General features: G+C 47.4%; 1 protein-coding gene across 2 annotated transcripts in view; it reads right to left on the bottom strand.

The window, feature by feature from the left end:
• The window catches only part of LOC129855150 (C3 and PZP-like alpha-2-macroglobulin domain-containing protein 8), a 64,547-nt gene that overhangs the window by 4,831 nt on the left and 40,275 nt on the right, over positions 1-19,441 (bottom strand). For both annotated transcript variants that reach the window (XM_055922518.1, XM_055922520.1), the window contains exons 28-40: positions 17,952-18,108; positions 17,723-17,797; positions 14,688-14,853; positions 14,440-14,526; positions 14,177-14,313; positions 13,798-13,953; positions 9,078-9,140; positions 4,431-4,684; positions 4,128-4,215; positions 2,094-2,168; positions 1,876-1,981; positions 1,553-1,663; positions 573-785 (exon numbers count right to left, since the gene is read on the bottom strand). In XM_055922518.1, coding sequence (XP_055778493.1) covers positions 573-785; positions 1,553-1,663; positions 1,876-1,981; positions 2,094-2,168; positions 4,128-4,215; positions 4,431-4,684; positions 9,078-9,140; positions 13,798-13,953; positions 14,177-14,313; positions 14,440-14,526; positions 14,688-14,853; positions 17,723-17,797; positions 17,952-18,108 — 1,688 coding nt within the window. The remainder of the gene's footprint in view (positions 1-572; positions 786-1,552; positions 1,664-1,875; positions 1,982-2,093; positions 2,169-4,127; positions 4,216-4,430; positions 4,685-9,077; positions 9,141-13,797; positions 13,954-14,176; positions 14,314-14,439; positions 14,527-14,687; positions 14,854-17,722; positions 17,798-17,951; positions 18,109-19,441) is intronic.

Below are 19,441 nucleotides of genomic sequence, written 5' to 3' on the forward strand. Positions count from 1 at the left end.
CCTGTAATATAGTAGCGCTGGGCAGACTTCATCCAGCAGTCAGCCTGCACCTGAACAGCTGTTACCACAGTCACACACACACACCTCACTCTTTCTTCTCATACTTGTTTGTGTGCGTGCGCATGTGTGTGCATGTGTGAGAGAGTATGTGCACATGAATGTTGGGCTACCATGCACCCTCTTCCCAGCACGTCCTCTCTTCAATTCCTCAAAGGGTGTTTCTCATAATCAAAACATTTTGGATAATTTGTTTGGGTGGATGTAATGTTTGACTATGAAGTATTACGTGTTTTTAGCTCTTCAATGTGTGGTAGCTGACCGATAAATCAGAGGCACATGTGACCCTGGCTGGCAGAGACACTGGGAGGGTTCAGAGCCTGGCATGCTAGTGTTAGGAGCAGCCAGTGGGTGTGGTGGCACAGCTGTAGCAGCTTTCATTTCAATCTTTCAGAGGATGAATTGACATCAAACTCATTAATTTATTAATTGGCCATTACTGTCATTGAGGTTTTTTCAACTCATTAACTGAATTTCAAATGGGGTGGAGCCCATCCCTAGTAGAGTAGTCTTACTCTGAGGACAATGGGACATGGGCACTTGTTCTATGCGGGTCCCGTTGCGGCAGGCGAAGACCTCCATCTGACACTGGTTCTGGTAGAGATGTCCGTCTGAGCCACACACCAGCTCTCCGTCGTAGCCACAGTCCCTGTAGCAGGTGCAACGCTCAAACTGCTCCTCCTCCAAACAGCCAAACACCTTGTTACATTGGTTCCCCTGGACAAAGCCTGGGTCAAAGGAAAAACACCGGACAGGAGAAATTATATATTTTTCAACTTTGGGGTCTTAAACTTTTGCTTTTTTCTAACAATGTGTATCGACATTGTGTGACTTTAGTAGTGGAATTCAAACATTATAATATTACTTCATAGTAAAATACACAGGACAAAAAAATATATTCCAAACATGGGTCAGGCAAATAAAGAGATGACATCTTTCATGGAGGGAAAGTGTTAGGCGAGTATGTGTGTGTTGATGAGTGCTGTTCCCCAGGGTCTGGGCATGGCCTTGGTTCCAGCTGCACGGGGGTCCCAACCCCTCAGCTTCTCTCTCTCTCAGCCAAGCCGGCAAAACACAGCATCAACACAAACAGGGTCATCCACCCGTCACCACGGTGACAGGGGCAAACTTTGCCATTTGTTGTAGCAACATCGGTCCCGGCTAATGAGTGTGTGTATGTGTCTCTGAAACGGAAACACTCGGCTCGGTACGATGACAACCAGAGCCAGTGGGCATTCCTGTGTGGGCCTGCTTTTCTGTTTCTTCTCTTCCCAACATCGTCCCGGGGCCAATAACAGTTTAGGCACGACACACACGCTCTTAGAAAGTCAAGGGACAGGAAATGGAGGTTTACAGAGGAGCCCCATCAGACACAAGTCACACCTTCACTCGCTCTCTCTCTCACTGTTTCATTAGCTGGGCTAAATGGGGACTAACACAAATAGAATGTGGTAGTTCTGTTAATGGACATACAGTAGAGTGTTGTAACTCTTACCTATCCACTGATTGGTTGAGCTCTCCACCTCGTTGCACGTGGTGCCGTCACACAGCTTGCGGGCCAGGGGACTGCTCTCGCTCACATTGTAAAAGCGGGTGGCCTCAAATGCTGTAGAGAGAGACAGAAACACACAGCTTTGTAGGAGTAGTGGACACGTCTCTCCACAAAACAACTCTGTACTTGCATTTTAAACCACAGACCAGAGAATTCCAATTTCCTCTGAGAGAAGGCTGTCAGTTAATCATCGTGAAGACGGAGAAGGGTTTTCCTGCTCGCAAAGTGAGGTGCTGTTAAAAATATTCATCACGTCAGAGGCACACCTGGTTCATAGTAGTCGTACACCTTGACCGGAACAGGCGCTGTCTTGCCCATTATGTACTCCCTGACAGCCTGGAAGGCCACACATGTCATACACTGACTGGATATCTGCGTTGTGGGACAAGCACAGAGACAGGGCAAACATGTCAAACAGTTAGAACTGATCACAGTACAGTACACCACAGATTACAATGGTGATATACCGGTATGGCTAACTCACCTCATCAAAGTAGAATAGGACCTTCCTTCCATCCACTTCGTACCTCTTCAGACCAACCCTCTTGTCCAGCAGCAGCTTTATGATAGGAAAATGGGAATGAACTACTCAATCAAACATTAAGGTAAAATACCTCTTTCAACAAACACCCTTATACTAGTATATATTTATAGTACAGAACCAGGGACAAGACCCAGAGTCCGACTCAATGCTAAGCTTTTCTGTTATCTCACTGATGGCCAGTGAGAATTCTGGTGACTTTTCAGTCCAGTTGTAGGTAGGTCAAGCCTGTTTACAAGCCAAAGGGAGAGAGCCAGCTTCCAATAACAGTACCAGTGTCGACTGTCCATGAGGGAGTTGCTGTTTACTGCCTACTAAGGGGATAGGTGTTGTGGGAAGTATGGTGGTGGGGGGGGGGGGGGGTAATTCCTCCCACAGGGCTCTCTAAAAGGTGGCAGTCCTACGGACAGATTAAGTTTATGAGGTGCTCAGCCTGAGCTGGCGCCACTGGGACACACACACACACACACACGCACGCACGCACGCACGCACACACACACACACACACACACACACACACAGCGGGAGAGAGAGCTTGATAGTGTGTGTGTATAAGTAGGCTGTGTGTTGGCTGTGTTGTTTTCTCCCTTGACAATAACTATAATTATAGTAACAACTTGAAATGTATTCCATTCACTTTCTCTGAGCACTTAAAGTAACATAAAGTAGCTAGCATAGTGTGAAAGGCATTTTGCTCCATTCAGCTCATGTTATGGATAAAACGAGCAATAGAGGCCAAAGTATGTGGTGTAAGGATTCCAAGTACCATCTATGAAAACAACAAGACATGACTGCATAAGCAAGGCTCCGTCTCGTGATGTGAGGAATGCTGCTGGTCAGGGCAGCCAGGCAGTCGTACAGCAGGGAGGCCAGCAGGGCTGGCTCTGTAAACGGAGCTTGTAAGCCACTTCAATATACAGGTCAGCACCGACTCCCTCAAGTCTCAGGGAGATAGTGTGTGTGTGTGATTGGGTGTAAATCTGTTCCCCCAGGTAGGTAGGTCTTTACGAAGGTGGATAGTTTGATTTTGGGGCCCATAACTCTGCAGTAATGAGGGAGACAAGTGTTTTGAAGGGGGCCTGGGGCGGTGACTTCAACTAACCTCTCACCACCCTCTCTAAGATGTCTGCCATGCGTCCCTGGGTCCCTCTTCCCTGGCTCTCAGAGTGGGGTAGTTGGAATCAACAATGGCAACCCCCAGTGGCCCAGCCCTTCCCTGATGGCTGGGTAATAGCCCCAGAGAGGGTCTGTGAGGGTTTGTGCTGGCTCCTTGTGGAGCCCCATAGAAACAGTAACACCACTGGGCCAGAGCTGGCCCTCATCCCGACACTGCAGTAAAAATACCCTCTCAATAGTGATTACCCCACTGCTATATAAACACACACACACACACACACACACACACACACACACACACACACACACACACACACACACACACACACACACGCACGATTCCCAGCAACATTCAGCATGACCCCTGTGTTTACAAGAGAAGCAGAGCAGAGTACTCAGTACAGTGGCGCAAATGTTTTGTCTATATCTGCCAAGAGTAGCAGCACAATGGCAGAGCCACTCAATGTCTTCCTCCGTTAATAAACACACGTCCACAAACACCTCTCTGAGACAGAGGAAGAAGCATGAGCAGCATAGGAGACTGAGCAAAACAGAAGAGGACTGATCAATTCCACACCACACGTCTGAAATAGCCTTCAGCTGTGAGCCGTGTCTGTCTTTGTCTTTTTTTGGGGGGGACGGGGTGTTTTGTTGTATTGTCATATACACAATGTGTTGTTTTACAGGGTCAGCCATAGTAATACGGCAAATTTTTGTTAAGTACCTTGCTCAAGGGCACATCTACAGACTGTCGGAATTCGCACCAGTGACCTTTCGGTTACTGGCCCAACGCTCTAACCGCTAGGCTACATGCCGTCTGTCTGTATGACATTGTAATGTGAGTGTATGTTTATGTCCTACCCTCTCCAAACTTTCCACATCGGCACGGAAACCTGACAGCAGAGGGACCTCCAAGACAGCCATGTTGGAAGAACCTGTGTGGAGCCACCTGAAGAGAGAAAAATGCTAAGCGAGTTAGATGCTAAGCTAAATGCGAGTAGAACTAGGCCAACCACCAGGCTAAACGCTACCAGAAATTGACCAACTACCAGGCTAGATGCTAGCAGATCTAGGCCAACTACCAGGCTAAATGCTAGCAGAACTAGGCCATACACCAGGCTAAATGCTAGTTAGGTTAAAAGGCTGCTGCAGTCTCTGCAGTACCTGGCGCAGGCTTCCAGGGTGATACGGTAGTCTAGGTCGTCTTGGTGGGCTGCGGGGTCTTCATCGTCGGTGGCAGCCCGGCGTTTGCGGCTCAGCTCCGAGCGGTTGTCGGAACGGGATCGCGAGCGAGGGCTGGGGTGGCGGAGGGAAGGCGGGGCTGGCGGGTGGCGCTCCTGCCTGGGCTCCTTCAGGTCCACCTTAAGCTGGAAGGCTGGCTTGGCCACAGGGTCAGGCACGTTGTAGGATACATCAATCTGAGGCGAGAACACAAGCAGAGCTTAGAGAGACAGAATTTATTCCTGATTCCGGAGGTAATAGAAAGTGCAGAGAACCTATGTTGCAGAGCAAACCCATTGAGTGTGGAAGCTAGTACACACACACACAAGCACGCGCTCCTGCACATACGTATGCATGTACACACACACACACACACACACTCTCTTTAATCATGCCTATCTTGTCATCTCATTACAGCCCAGGTGCTCCAAGCCTCAGGCAGTGGCAGACTAGAGAGAGGGAGAGAGGGATGTGCTGAGGGAGGGAGAGGTGTGGATGGAGGGATAGAGGTGTGAAAGCTGGAAAAGTGGTGTATGTGTAGAGGGAGGGAGGTTTGGAATGTGTGGAGTGAGAAGGGGGACAGATAGGCTGATCCCTCTAATCCTCCCATTTCTCCCTCTCACCCCTCCCAGAGAACCTGAGCCCTAGTACCATGCTTTAGGACTACCTGGCCTAACGACTTCTGGCTGTCGCTGTCCCCAGTCCACCTGGTCGTGCTGCTGATCCACTTTCTGCTGTTTTGCCTGTGGCTATGGAACCCTGACCTGTTCACCGGACCTGCTACCTTATCCCGGACCTGCTGTTTCGACTCTCTCTCTCTCTCTCTCTCTCTCTCTCTCTCTCTCTCTCTCTCTCTCTTTCACCTATTGTCTCGACCTCAATGTTTGGCTATGAAAAAGCCAACTGACATTTACTCCCGAGGTGCTGCCCTGTTGCGCCCTCTATCACCACTGTGATTATTATTTGACCCTGCTGGTCATCTATGAACATTTGAACATCTTGAAGAACGATCTAGCCTTAATGGCCATGTACTCTTATAATCTCCACCGGCACAGCCAGAAAAGGACTGGCCAATCCTCAGAGCATGGTTCATCTCTAGGTTCCTCTCATGGATTGTGTATGTGTGCAATTCAGAGAGTGAATGGACAAGACAAAAGATTGAAGTGCCTTTGAACGGGGTAAGGTAGTACACTACATGACCAAAAGTATCTGGACACCTGCTCATCGAAAATCTCATTCTAAAATCATGGGCATTAATATGGAGTTGGTCCCCCCTTTGCTGCTATAACAGCCTCCACTCTTTCTGGAAAGGCTTTCCACTAAATGTTGGAACATTGCTGCAGGGACATGCTTCCATTCAGCCATCAGAGCATTAGTGAGGTCAGGCACTGATGTTGGGCGATTAGGCCTGGCTCGCTTTCGGCTTTCCAATTCATCCCAAAGGTGTTCAATGGGGTTGAGGTCAGGGCTCTGCGCAGGCTAGTCAAGTTCCTCCACACCGATCTTGACAAACCATTTATGTATTGTCCTCGCTTTGTGCACGGGGGCATTGGAGCAGGTTGAGAGCTTCAAGTTCCTTGGTGTCCACATCACCAACAAACTAGAATGGTCCAAATATACCAAGACAGTCATGATAAGGGCACGACAAAGCCTATTCCCCCCCAGGAAACTAAATGGGTCCTCAGATCCTCAAAAGGTTCTACAGCTGCAACATCGGGGGAGCATCCTGACTGGTTGCATCACTGCCTGGTACGGCAACTGCTCGGCCTCTGACCGCAAGGCCAGTACATCACTGGGGCTAAGCTGCCTGCCATCCAGGACCTCTACACCAGGCGGTGTCAGAAGGAAGGCCCTAAAAATTGTCAAAGACCCCAGCCACCCCAGTCATAGATTGATCTCTCTACTACCGCATGGCAAGCGGTACCGGAGCGCCAAGTCTAGGACCAAAAGGCTTCTCAACAGCTTTTACCCCCAAGCCATAAGACTCCTGAACAGGTATTCAAATGGCTACCTGGACTTTTTGCATTGTGTCCCCCACCCCCCCAACCCCTCTTTTACGCTGCTGCTACTCTCTGTTTATCATATATGCATAGTCACTTTAACTATACATTCATGTACATACTACCTCAATTAGCCTGACTAACCAGTGCCTGTATATAGCCTCGCTACTGTTATAGCCTCGCTACTGTATATAGCCTTGCTACTGTTATTTTTCGCTGTCTTTTTACAGTTGTTTTTTATTTCTTTACTTATCTATTGTTCACCTAATACCTATTTTTTGCTTAAAAATTGCACTGTTGGTTAGGGCCTGTAAGTAAGCATTTCACTACACCTGTTGTATTCGGCGCACGTGACAAATACACTTTGATTTGATTGTCATGCTGAAACAGAAAGGGTCTTCCCCAAACTTTTGCCACAAAGTTGGATGCCCAGAATCATCTAGAATGTCATTGTATGCTGTAGCGTTAAGATTTCCCTTCACTGGAACTAAGGGGCTTAGACCGGACCATAAAAAACAGACCCAAACCATTATTCCTTCTCCACCAAACTTTACCGTTGGCACTATGCAAAGGGCAGGTAAAGTTCTCCTGGCATCCGCCAAACCCAGATTCATCCGTCGGACTGACAGATGGTGAAGCGTGATTAACTCCAGAGAATGCGTTTCCACTGCTCCAGAGTCCAATGGCGGCGTGCTTTATACCACTCCAGCTGACGCCTGGCATTGCGCATGGCGATCTAAGGCTTGTGTGCGGTTGCTCGGCCATGGAAACCCATTTCATGAAGCTCCCGACAAACAGTTATTGTGCTGACTTTGCTTCCAGAGGCAGTTTGGAACTCGGTAGTGAGGGTTGCAACCAGGGACAGACAATTTTTCCGTGCTACGTGCTTTAGCACTCTGTGGTCCCGTTCTGTGAGCTTGTGTGGCCTATCACTTCGCGGCTGAGCCGTTGATGCTCCTAGATGTTTCCACTTCACAATAACAGCACTTACAGTACAGTTGACCGGGGCAGCTCTAGCAGGGCAGAAATTTGATGAACTGACTTGTTGGAAAGGTGGCACCGTCATAGGATACTGGGGCTATACCCATCAAATCAAATTAAATGTATTTATATAGCCCTTCTTACATCAGCTGATATCTCAAAGTGCTGTACAGAAACCCAACCTAAAACCCCAAACAGCAAGCAATGCAGGTGTAGAAGCACGGTGGCTAGGAAAAACTCCCTTGAAAGGCCAAAACCTAGGAAGAAACCTAGAGAGGGACCAGGCTATGAGGGGTGGCCAGTCTTCTTCTGGCTGTGCCGGGTGGAGATTATAACAGAACATGGCCAAGATGTTCAAACGTTCATAAATGACCAGCATGGTCAAATAATAATAATCACAGTAGTTGTCGAGGGTGCAGCAAGTCAGCACCTCAGGAGTAAATGTCAGTTGGCTTTTCATAGCCGATCATTAAGAGTATCTCTACCGCTCCTGCTGTCTCTAGAGAGTAGAAAACAGCAGGTCTGGGACAGGTAGCACGTCCGGTGAACAGGTCAGGGTTCCATAGCCGCAGGCAGAACAGTTGAAACTGGAGCAGCAGCACGGCCAGGTGGACTGGGGACAGCAAGGAGTCATCATGCCAGGAAGTCCTGAGGCATGGTCTTAGGGCTCAGGTCCTCCGAGAGAGAGAAAGAAAGAGAGAATTAGAGAGAGCATACTTAAATTCACACAGGACACCGGATAAGACAGGAGAAGTACTCCAGATATAACAAACTACCCCAGTGTATATATGTAAAAAATAAAATGTTAAATAATTTGGTGGGCACTTGTACCTGTCCTATTTTACACATGTACAAGTGTGTATTAATACGCATGTGTGATTTGGAAATGTTTTTTTTTTTGCATATCCCAACTCTCCCTGAGACACCCTTGGGGAGTGGGGTCACGACCACGGTCTGCCACTATCAATGGCAACCCTGTAGGAATTAGGGTTAAGTTCCTTGCTCAAGGGCACATTAACAGAATTTCACCTTGTCGACTCAGGGATTCGAACTAGCGACCTTTCAGTTACTGGCCTAACGCTCTAATCGCTAGGCTACCTGCTGCATGTATTACACTGCAGAATTATGCTTATAAGATTTCTGTCTTTTTTCAAAGGATCCAATAACTGTTAGTGTTATCTGAAGGATCACAGAACCCATTTGAGACCAGTATAATGATCACCTGTCATGTGACGAGGGTTAAGGTTGACAGGCTCTTCTAAACATGCAGCAAAGGCAAAGTGAGGAGAGGAGGAACGCTGTGTTCTATCTAGAGCAGGAAGCTGAACAGAGAAACTCCCCCAGTAGTTGTTTATGCACCCTGGCCTCAAATAGCTTTCTGTTTTAGTGACAAGGTACAGGAAAAACAGCATCCTATCCAGTGTAATTGGGGAACGAACAGTCCCTGCTGAACAATTCCCTACGTTTTACAAGATCATTCCGATTTACAGTCAGGAATTTGGGCATTAGAGCAATGAGTCATGGGAATGCACTGGCTTTTCCCCTCTGGAGGATTCTCAGTGTGAGTGAAAGATACAATTATAGAAGGGGGAGATCAGAAGTAACGTACCTGCATGAGACAGCAGCCCTCGCCTTTAGCACTGACAAACAGCCCTGTGGGAATACTGGGAATCTGCAGAGAGAGGAGGGGAGGGAGAGAGAAAGAGGAAGAAAGAGAGAATAGGGTTGAGAGAGAAAAGGGGTGGGTGGGAAGTGAGAGAGAGGGGGTTAGAGAGACAAACCTTCAAACAGGCAAAGAGTCAAAACAGGACTAAAATCGAATCCTACTACACCGGCTCTGACGCTCGTCGGATGTGTCAGGGCTTGCAAACTATTACGGACAACAAAGGTAAACCCAGCCGCGAGCTGCCCAGTGACGCAAGCTTACCAGATGGGCTAAATGCCTTTTATGCTCATTTCGAGGCAAGCAACACCGACGCATGCATGATAGCACCAGCTGTTCTGGACTGTGTGATCACACTCTCCCTAGCTGATGTGAGCAAGACCTTTAAGCAGGTCAACATTCACAAAGCTGCGAGGCCAAGTGTATTCACTGACATTTTCAACCTCTCCCTGACCGAGTCTGTAATACCTAGCGTGAGTGCTTAGTCCCCTCCTGTATTCCCTGTTCACCCACGACTGCATGGCCAAGCACGACTCCAACACCATCATTAAGTTTGCTGACGACACAACGGTGGTGGGCCTGATCACCGACAACGATGAGACAGCCTATATGGAGGAGGTCAGAGACCTGACCGTGTGGTGACAGGACAACAACCTCTCCCTCAATGTGAGCAAGACAAAGGAGATGATCGTGGACTACAGGAAAAGTAGGTCCGAACACACCCCCATTCACATTGACGGGGCTGTAGTGGAGCAGGTCGAGAGTTTCAAGTACCTTGGTGTCCACATCACCAACAAACTATCATGGTCCAAACACACCAAGACAGTCGTGAAGAGGGCACGACAATGCCTTTTCCCCCTCAGGAGACTGAAAAGACTTGGCATGGGTCCCCAGATCCTCAAAAAGTTCTACAGCTGCACCATTGAGAGCATCCTGACCGGTTGCATCACCGCCTGGTATGGCAACTGCCCGGTCTCCAACCGTAAGGCGCTACAGAGGGTAGTGCGTATGGTCCAGTACATCACTGGGACCAAACATCCTGCTTTCCAGAACCTATATACTAGGTGGTTTTAGAGGAAAGCCCAAAACAGTGTCAAAGACTCCAGTCACCCAAGTCATAAACTGTTCTCTCTGCTACCGCACTGCAAGCGGTACCGGAGCCCCAAGTCTAGGTCCAAAAGACTACTTAACAGTTTCTACATGCAAGCCATAAGACCGCTGAACAAGGACAGAAAAAATTCCATGAGCATGGCCTTACTTCTATTACAGCATAACTGTAATAACTGTGGATAACTGTCATTCATATTCCATTCACCCAGTTCAATGTAACATTGATAGGTTGAGGCTATTACATGATACCAAAAATGTCCCTATACCCATCATGAGGTTGCTACAACCTAGCCTATGAATGAAAGTTTACAATGTAGGTGCACACAAGTTGAGAGAAAAAATGTAGGTGACAGACAGTGACACATGGACAGACAGTGACACATTCAATATCTAGGGTGAAATCATTAGTCAACAGTTGCAAACGAGAGTTTCTATTGGACAAATTCAGGTATTTTTATCCCTGTTTCATTTGCTTCCATTTAAGAAACGTTTTCAACAGAATCAGCGGAATGAATACCCCCCTGATCATGCGTAAACACAGTTCACTTTCATTGCAGCCATGTTGGTTGCATCAGCTGTATGTGACCAGGCAACCAGGCGAAAAAAACATTTCCAAGCCAAACCATGTCATAACCGCTACACACAGCCCACATCGTTGTCCTCATATTAGCTAAAGTAACGTCCTAGCCAACATAGCTAATAGCACTAATGTGTTAGAAACTGCTTCAATCATGCAGTAACGTTACAGTGTACAGTCAGTAAGCAGTTTAGCAGTTACACCGGCAGGCCCCGGTGGCAATAAATTAATAAAACCAAAAGCTTACCTTGACATGGAAGGGTTCCAGTGTTGTGTTGGATAGTCATAGCCAACTAGCTAACATAGCATCCCTCTGTTTGAGCAGGGTGTTTCAGTAGGCTAAACTAACTAACGTTAGCAGCATTTGCAAGTAAGTGAAACTGAAAGTGAAAAGACAAGACGAAATCTCTCTCTCTCCTGCTTCTTCTTTTTCAAAGAAATTAATTTGTTGAAAACTGTTCAACTATTGTCTTTCTCTCTCTTTGAGTCAACTACTCACCACATTTTATGCACCGCAGTGCTAGCCAGCTGTAGCTTATGCTTTCAGAACTAGATTAATTCTCTGATCATTTGATTGGGTGAACAACATGTCAGTTCATGCTGCAAGAGCTCTGATAGGTTGCAGGACGTCCTCCGGAAGTTGTCATAATTACTATGTAAGTCTATGGATGGGGGTGAGAACCAAGAGCCTCCTAGGTTTTGTATTGAAGTCAATGTACCAAGAGAAGGACGGAAGCTAGCTGTCCTCTGGCTACACCATGGTGCTACCCTACAGAGTGCTATTGAGGCTACTGTAGCCCTTCATTGCAAAATAGTGTGTTTTAATCAATTATTTGGTGACGTGAAGATATTTAGTATAATTTTATCTAAAAATGATACTTTTTGAAAGTTTTACAATTTTTTAAATGAAATTCACTGAGGATGGTCCTTCCCTTCTTCCTCTGAGGAGCCTCCACTGATATAGTCTCATTATTGTTATTTTATTGTGTTACTTTTTTATACACTGCTCAAAAAAATAAAGGGAACACTTAAACAACACAATGTAACTCCAAGTCAATCACACTTCTGTGAAATCAAACTGTCCACTTAGGAAGCAACACTGATTGACAATAAATTGCACATGCTGTTGTGCAAATGGAATAGACAAAAGGTGGAAATTATAGGCAATTAGCAAGACACCCCCAATAAAGGAGTGATTCTGCAGATGGTGACCACAGACCACTTCTCAGGTCCTATGCTTCCTGGCTGATGTTTTGGTCACTTTGAATGCTGGCAGTGCTCTCACTCTAGTGGTAACAGGAGACGGAGTCTACAACCCACACAAGTGGCTCAGGTAGTGCAGCTCATCCAGGATGTCACGTCAATGCGAGCTGTGGCAAGAAGGTTTGCTGTGTCTGTCAGCGTAGTGTCCAGAGCATGGAGGCGCTACCAGGAGACAGGCCAGTACATCAGGAGACGTGGAGGAGGCCGTAGGAGGGCAACAACCCAGCAGCAGGACCGCTACATCCGCCTTTGTGCAAGGAGTAGCACTGCCAGAGCCCTGCAAAATGACCTCCAGCAGGCCACAAATGTGCATGTGTCTGCTCAAACGGTCAGAAACAGACTCCATGAGGGTGGTATGAGGGCCCGATGTCCACAGGTGGGGGTTGTGCTTACAGCCCAACACCGTGCAGGACGTTTGGCATTTGCCAGAGAACACCAATATTGGCAAATTCGCCACTGGCGCCCTGTGGTCTTCACAGATGAAAGCAGGTTCACACTGAGCACATGAGCACATGTGACAGACGTGACAGAGTCTGGAGACGCCGTGGAGAACGTTCTGCTGCCTGCAACATCCTCCAACATGACCGGTTTGGCGGTGGGTCAGTCATGGTGTGGGGTGGCATTTCTTTGTGGGGCCGCACAGCCCTCCATGTGCTCGCCAGAGGTAGCCTGACTGCCATTAGGTACCGAGATGAGATCCTCAGACCCCTTGTGAGACCATATGCTGACACATGCACATTTGTGGTCTGCTGGAGGTCCACGTCTCCTGATGTACTGGCCTGTCTCCTGGTAGCGCCTCCATGCTCTGGACACTACGCTGACAGACACAGCAAACCTTCTTGCCACAGCTCGCATTGATGTGCCATCCTGGATGAGCTGCACTACCTGAGCCACTTGTGTGGGTTGTAGACTGCACTGTCAGCATTCAAAAGTGACCAAAACATCAGCCAGGAAGCATAGGAACTGAGAAGTGGTCTGTGGTCACCACCTGCAGAATCACTCCTTTATTGGGGGTGTCTTGCTAATTGCCTATAATTTCCACCTTTTGTCTATTCCATTTGCACAACAGCATGTGCAATTTATTGTCAATCAGTGTTGCTTCCTAAGTGGACAGTTTGATTTCACAGAAGTGTGATTGACTTGGAGTTACATTGTGTTGTTTAAGTGTTCCCTTAATTTTTTTGAGCAGTGTATATATATTAGTAAATATTTTCCTAGCTCTATTTTCTTAAAACTGCATTGTTGGTTAAGGGCTTGTAAGTAAGCATTTCACGGTAAGGTCTACCTGTTGTATTCGGCGCATGTGACAAATAAAATGTGATTTTAATTTGAATGCTGTTGATGTAAGCAGCAGCAGTCAAATAGCCTGGCCACTAACCCGCATAGCTAAATTACCCCCAATTAAACTGACACAGCTAATTAGGGCAGATAATTACATACCTGGCAGAGGGAACAAAAGTTCAAGCCCTTACCTGAGCTACTCCCTCACTGTGGGGATGAGAAGGAAAAACACTCACTGGTTCATTCACTGGGAAACACATTCCATTGCTTAGATAAAGTATTCTAGTTATCCTCAACTGCATTGACTTAGTGGATGTTATTTAAGATATCCATCATTGAATGCCCTTAGGCACAGATCTAGGATCAGATTACTTTCCTCCAATCCTAACCTTAACCATTATGAGAGTCTAAGGGCGACGTGACACTACTCCTTACCGAGGCGCTCTGCAGTATCTTTTGGTTGTCGTGGTGCAGTTCAAAGCTCTCCTGGAAGTCCAGGTTGGTAGAGGCCAGAGAGATGGTCAGGTTGACTCCTCCCACATATGACAAGATAGCATACTCAGACAACGCCTGAAGAGCTACACACGTGTCCTAGAAAAGAGGAGAGACACACAGTTATTAGAAGGATGCTTTGGACACAGTCTGACCAGATGAACAGCTACCAGTTGTTTCAAATATACTTTGCTGAGGTAGTTATCTCTTCTAAAAGAGATTTGAAATGTCAGTGAGGCTAAACTGGTAAAATAAAGGAAAAATACAACCCCATTTTGGAGAATGATTTGGATAAAGAGGCGGAGAGGCTTGTGAGGGGTACCTGTGTGGAGGAGAAGCCCCCGAGGGCGTTCCTCTGCTGGGAGAGCCACTTGACCACAGGCAGGGCGGAGGCCACGTCACCCAGTAGGGTGTAGGTCAGCAGGCCGTATGCTGTCATCTCCACCTCCGCTGACACCACTGGGACATGGAGGAGACTATTAGTATGCAAACACTAGACAGCCACCAGACATTCACACTAATAGTAAAAGTCATAGAGGATAGTCTAGCTGTGGCCACAGGAGAAGAGACAGTGTGTGTGTCTACCTGACTGAGAAAGACCGTCACTAAAGCCCATGAAGGTGTCCTCATCGGTCACCCTGCTGCTCGTCAGACTCCAGTGGGTGAAGCCGTCTGATTGAAACAGAGAAGAAAGAACAGTGAGTGATGGAGAGAAAGGAAAGTGTAAGGAACAGTGTGAGAAAGAACAGTGGAGCTGTCATGTTAGTTTAGTGTTTAATATGAATTGGTAGGCAACCAAACTGATATGAGATCAGTTCCTTACAGCTGAGTACCTTGTGTGATGGCCATGTGGTTGAGGCGTCTGAGGGCGAGGGAAGCGTAGGGGCTTCGTAACAGAGCCAGGGCGTAGGAAGACAGGGCTGTGGTGTACGGGTCATCAGCTGTGTATGTGTTACTCTCCAGGAAACCCTTTGCCTTGGCCACAGCAATCTTCTCCTCCTGGGGAAGAGTACACATATTTATATAAATACACACACACGTGCGCTAACACATTGCACACACAGACAAAACCTTTGTACGAGAAATGGATACAACTCTCTCCACAACGCCTTCCCTCCATTCGTATTCATCTTTCGCTTAAGTCAGGCATATTTGATCTTTGCTGAATGTTCAAGATCTGTACTGTTCCAACTAATACTCCTCAACTCAGATGTGCTGCTTATCAAAAGGCAAATAAACATTCTCTGAGCCATTAAAGGTAGGAGCACTTTCATCTTTTCCAGATGTGCCCCGTTTTCCTGAGCGCATTCAGATGAGCCTTCAACAGCCACTCACTCAGATGAGCCTTCAACAGCCACTCACTCAGATGAGCCTTCAACAGCCACTCACTCAGATGAGCCTTCAACAGCCACTCACTCAGATGAGCCTTCAACAGCCACTCACTCAGATGAGCCTTCAACAGCCACTCACTCAGATGAGCCTTCAACAGCCACTCACTCAGATGAGACTTCAACAGCCACTCACTCAGATGAGCCTTCAACAGCCACTCACTCAGATGAGCCTTCAACAGCCACTCACTCAGATGAGCCTTCAACAGCCACTCACTCAGATGAGCCTTCAACAGCCACTCACTCAGATGAGCCTTCAACAGCCACTCACTCAGATGAGCCTTCAACAGCCACTCACTCAGATGAGCCTTCAACAGCCACTCACTCAGATGAGCCTTCAACAGCCACTCACTCAGATGAGCCTTCAACAGCCACTCACTCAGATGAGCCTTCAACAGCCACTCACTCAGATGAGCCTTCAACAGCCACTCACTCAGATGAGCCTTCAACAGCCACTCACTCAGATGAGCCTTCAACAGCCACTCACTCAGATGAGCCTTCAACAGCCACTCACTCAGATGAGCCTTCAACAGCCACTCACTCAGATGAGCCTTCAACAGCCACTCACTCAGATGAGCCTTCAACAGCCACTCACTCAGATGAGCTTTCAACAGCCACTCACTCAGATGAGCCTTCAACAGCCACTCACTCAGATGAGCCTTCAACAGCCACTCACTCAGATGAGACTTCAACAGCCACTCACTCAGATGAGACTTCAACAGCCACTCACTCAGATGAGCCTTCAACAGCCACTCACTCAGATGAGCCTTCAACAGCCACTCACTCAGATGAGACTTCAACAGCCACTCACTCAGATGAGACTTCAACAGCCACTCACTCAGATGAGCCTTCAACAGCCACTCACTCAGATGAGCCTTCAACAGCCACTCACTCAGATGAGACTTCAACAGCCACTCACTCAGATGAGACTTCAACAGCCACTCACTCAGATGAGACTTCAACAGCCACTCACTCAGATGAGCCTTCAACAGCCACTCACTCAGATGAGCCTTCAACAGCCACTCACTCAGATGAGCCTTCAACAGCCACTCACTCAGATGAGCCTTCAACAGCCACTCACTCAGATGAGCCTTCAACAGCCACTCACTCAGATGAGCCTTCAACAGCCACTCACTCAGATGAGCCTTCAACAGCCACTCACTCAGATGAGCCTTCAACAGCCACTCACTCAGATGAGCCTTCAACAGCCACTCACTCAGATGAGCCTTCAACAGCCACTCACTCAGATGAGCCTTCAACAGCCACTCACTCAGATGAGCCTTCAACAGCCACTCACTTTAGTCTGCCTAGTCATCTTTTAATTCACTGAATTTGTAAGGAGGAAGGAGTTTTGCTTTGATGTCAAGTATCCTTTTATAGTTGGTATCAGTTTTAAAAGGCCTGATTCTCCGGAGAGCCCTTCAGGATAGATAGGGAAATATAGGAAGACAGGAAGAGAAAAGGGGGGTTTTGTGAAGGGGGAGGGAGATGGATGGAAGGGAGCCAGAGTGAATAAATACTTTGTGAATACTTTGTGAAGAGCTGTGCATGAATGAATTGAGAGCTGACACAATAACAATCTGGGGTTTAACATTGGTATTGGCAACACGCTCAAAGTAGGACAAAGCATACACATTACATGGACTCACTCCCTGTACACATAAACAGCAACATTATTTTGCAACAATGACTTTGGCAGATAAAGGGCCTACCGCACTTAAAATAAAGGACACTGCTACCTTTCAATACCCAAAGATATCTTTTTACTAGAGCGACCATGACAAAATGTCAGTGTCACTGCCAGTGTGTTCAAAGGTTTTGCTTCAAAGAACATTACAGAGGGTTTAACTGGCCGGTGAGCACGTTGTCTAGGGTTCAGCACCAGGGTAAGAGCATGGCGAGATACGCAATGACAGGAATGTGGCCGAGGTGTACTACCTTCCACAGGCATCATTGTCTCTGCATGTCCTCCTCATAAATATCTTGATGCAGTCAGCCAGGGATTAGATATTAGATTACCGCCACTGGAGCATAACAAATATGAGGGTGCGCCGTGCCAGAACATCCATCTTTTGTGCTGATGGGAATGTACCGGCAAACACACAGTAACGCACACACACACACACCAGAGGAGGCTGCTGGGAGGAGCTATAGAAGGACGGGTTCAACGTAATGGCTGGAATGGAATAGCATCAAACGTATCGAACATATGGAAACCATATGTTTGACTCCGTTCCATTGATTCCATTCCTGCCATTACAATCAGCCCGTCTGCCTATAGCTCCTCCCACTAGCCTTCTCTGACACACACACATACACACACATTCTGTTATTAGGTCTAACCTGGAAAGATTCACTGAAAGTCCAATTTACATCCACATATAAATGTCAGGTTAGGATTCAATGTGCTAAATAAAACTGTTCAGGAGGTGAGGCTGATTGGTAGGAAAGATCATGGTCCCACCCACTGTTCCTCTTACCTCTGTAGTTATTCCTGTCTCCAGGAGGGCTGCAACCACGTACGCTGTCAACGAGATCTTTCCATGAATTCCTCCCTTTAGATGGAGAATAACACTGGTTAATGGTGCCTATGAAAACACACATACCTCGTCCGTGTACATCCCTCCACACTGTCTATGGTTCTGGGTCACTATGGGTCACCACAGGCCAGTCTCCTGTTACACAACACAGATACACCTACGCACGCACCTGCAGGTTTTTGTTGAGGATGCGTCCCATGGCGGGGAAGGAACCCTCCTCTCTCTGGTGGTTGATGAGCCAGGCCTTGGCAGCACGCAGCTCCTCTGGGTCAATGAAGATGAACCCACGAGACTGAGCAAAGGATTTCAACACAAACGCTGTCAGCCTGGAGGGGAGTGAGAAAGAGAGGAGGGAGGGAGGGATTGGGTCTCTTTCAAGCATGTGCTGACATATCGTTCAAAAATACTTATCAAACTTCACATCAGAGTTCACATAAACCATTTGAATGGGGTGGAATTTTGCCCAACCAGTCACACATTTTAAATCTCTAAACAGAAACAAGGTTGAGTGGGATGGCAGCTGTTACATGCTACGTCATGGTGAGAAAATCAAACTACATACAAATCCTGTCAGGCAAAAACAGACTGACAGAGAGAGGGATGGAGGGGTGGTACAGAGCGAGGGAGAGCAGATGAAGATGGAAGAGAGGAAGATGGAGGAGGAGTGGGTGGTACAGAGCAAGGGAGAGCAGATGAAGATGGAAGATGGAGGAGGAGTGGGTGGTACAGAGCAAGGGAGAGCAGATGAAGATGGAAGATGGAGGAGGAGTGGGTGGTACAGAGCAAGGGAGAGCAGATGAAGATGGAAGATGGAGGAGGAGTGGGTGGTACAGAGCAAGGGAGAGCAGATGAAGATGGAAGATGGAGGAGGAGTGGGTGGTACAGAGCAAGGGAGAGCAGATGAAGATGGAAGAGAGGAAAATGGAGGAGGAGTGGGTAAAACGCAAATAGTCGCCACAGGATCCAGCAGCTTTTCAGTGTCAAGAACGAGGACATTCACAAAGCCAAATCAAGTATGTTTCTGCACGCTGGAATATCCCGAAAACATCACAGCGGGAATCAAACCCCAGATCCACAGAGAGGCCAATGGTGAGGGACCCGTCTAGGCTAATAAACACACGGTCATACATAAACAACTGCCCTTAGTGAAACCTGCACACTCTGGCCAATGCTCTTTAATTACAGACCGGCATTCCATTACAGCATCCTCCCCAGAGCAGCCAAATGATGAGACAAGCTGCTTAAAAAATGGGGAAATAAATAAATAAACCATGTTTTTTCCCCCCAAACATACATTTGGGCCGTAACTCAAGGAAAAAGCCAAGAGAGAGTAAGAAAAAAATCTCTCCCATAAACCACGGTATTAAATCTTCTCTTGCTGTGCCCTGGAAGTTATGTCTCCCCAGAGGCAGCAAGAATTTTTATAATGTTAAGTAATATTGTGTCACCAGCTTTAACTGCCAGGCCCCAGAGAGAGTTGCTGGGTAGAGTAAAGATGATTTAGTGGGTGAGTAAAGGCCAGAGACCGGGCTGCTTCCTCCACTCTGGCTGGCTAAAGTCCCTCCCTCCCTCCCTGCGGGCTTCCACTCCCTTACTGGACTTTGAGGAAGTTGTTGACATGTTGTTATGGATAGCACACAGAGGTCATTCAGAACATCA

This window comes from Salvelinus fontinalis, chromosome 5 (genome assembly GCF_029448725.1).
Source record: "Salvelinus fontinalis isolate EN_2023a chromosome 5, ASM2944872v1, whole genome shotgun sequence".
NCBI classification, from domain to species: Eukaryota; Metazoa; Chordata; class Actinopteri; order Salmoniformes; family Salmonidae; genus Salvelinus; species Salvelinus fontinalis.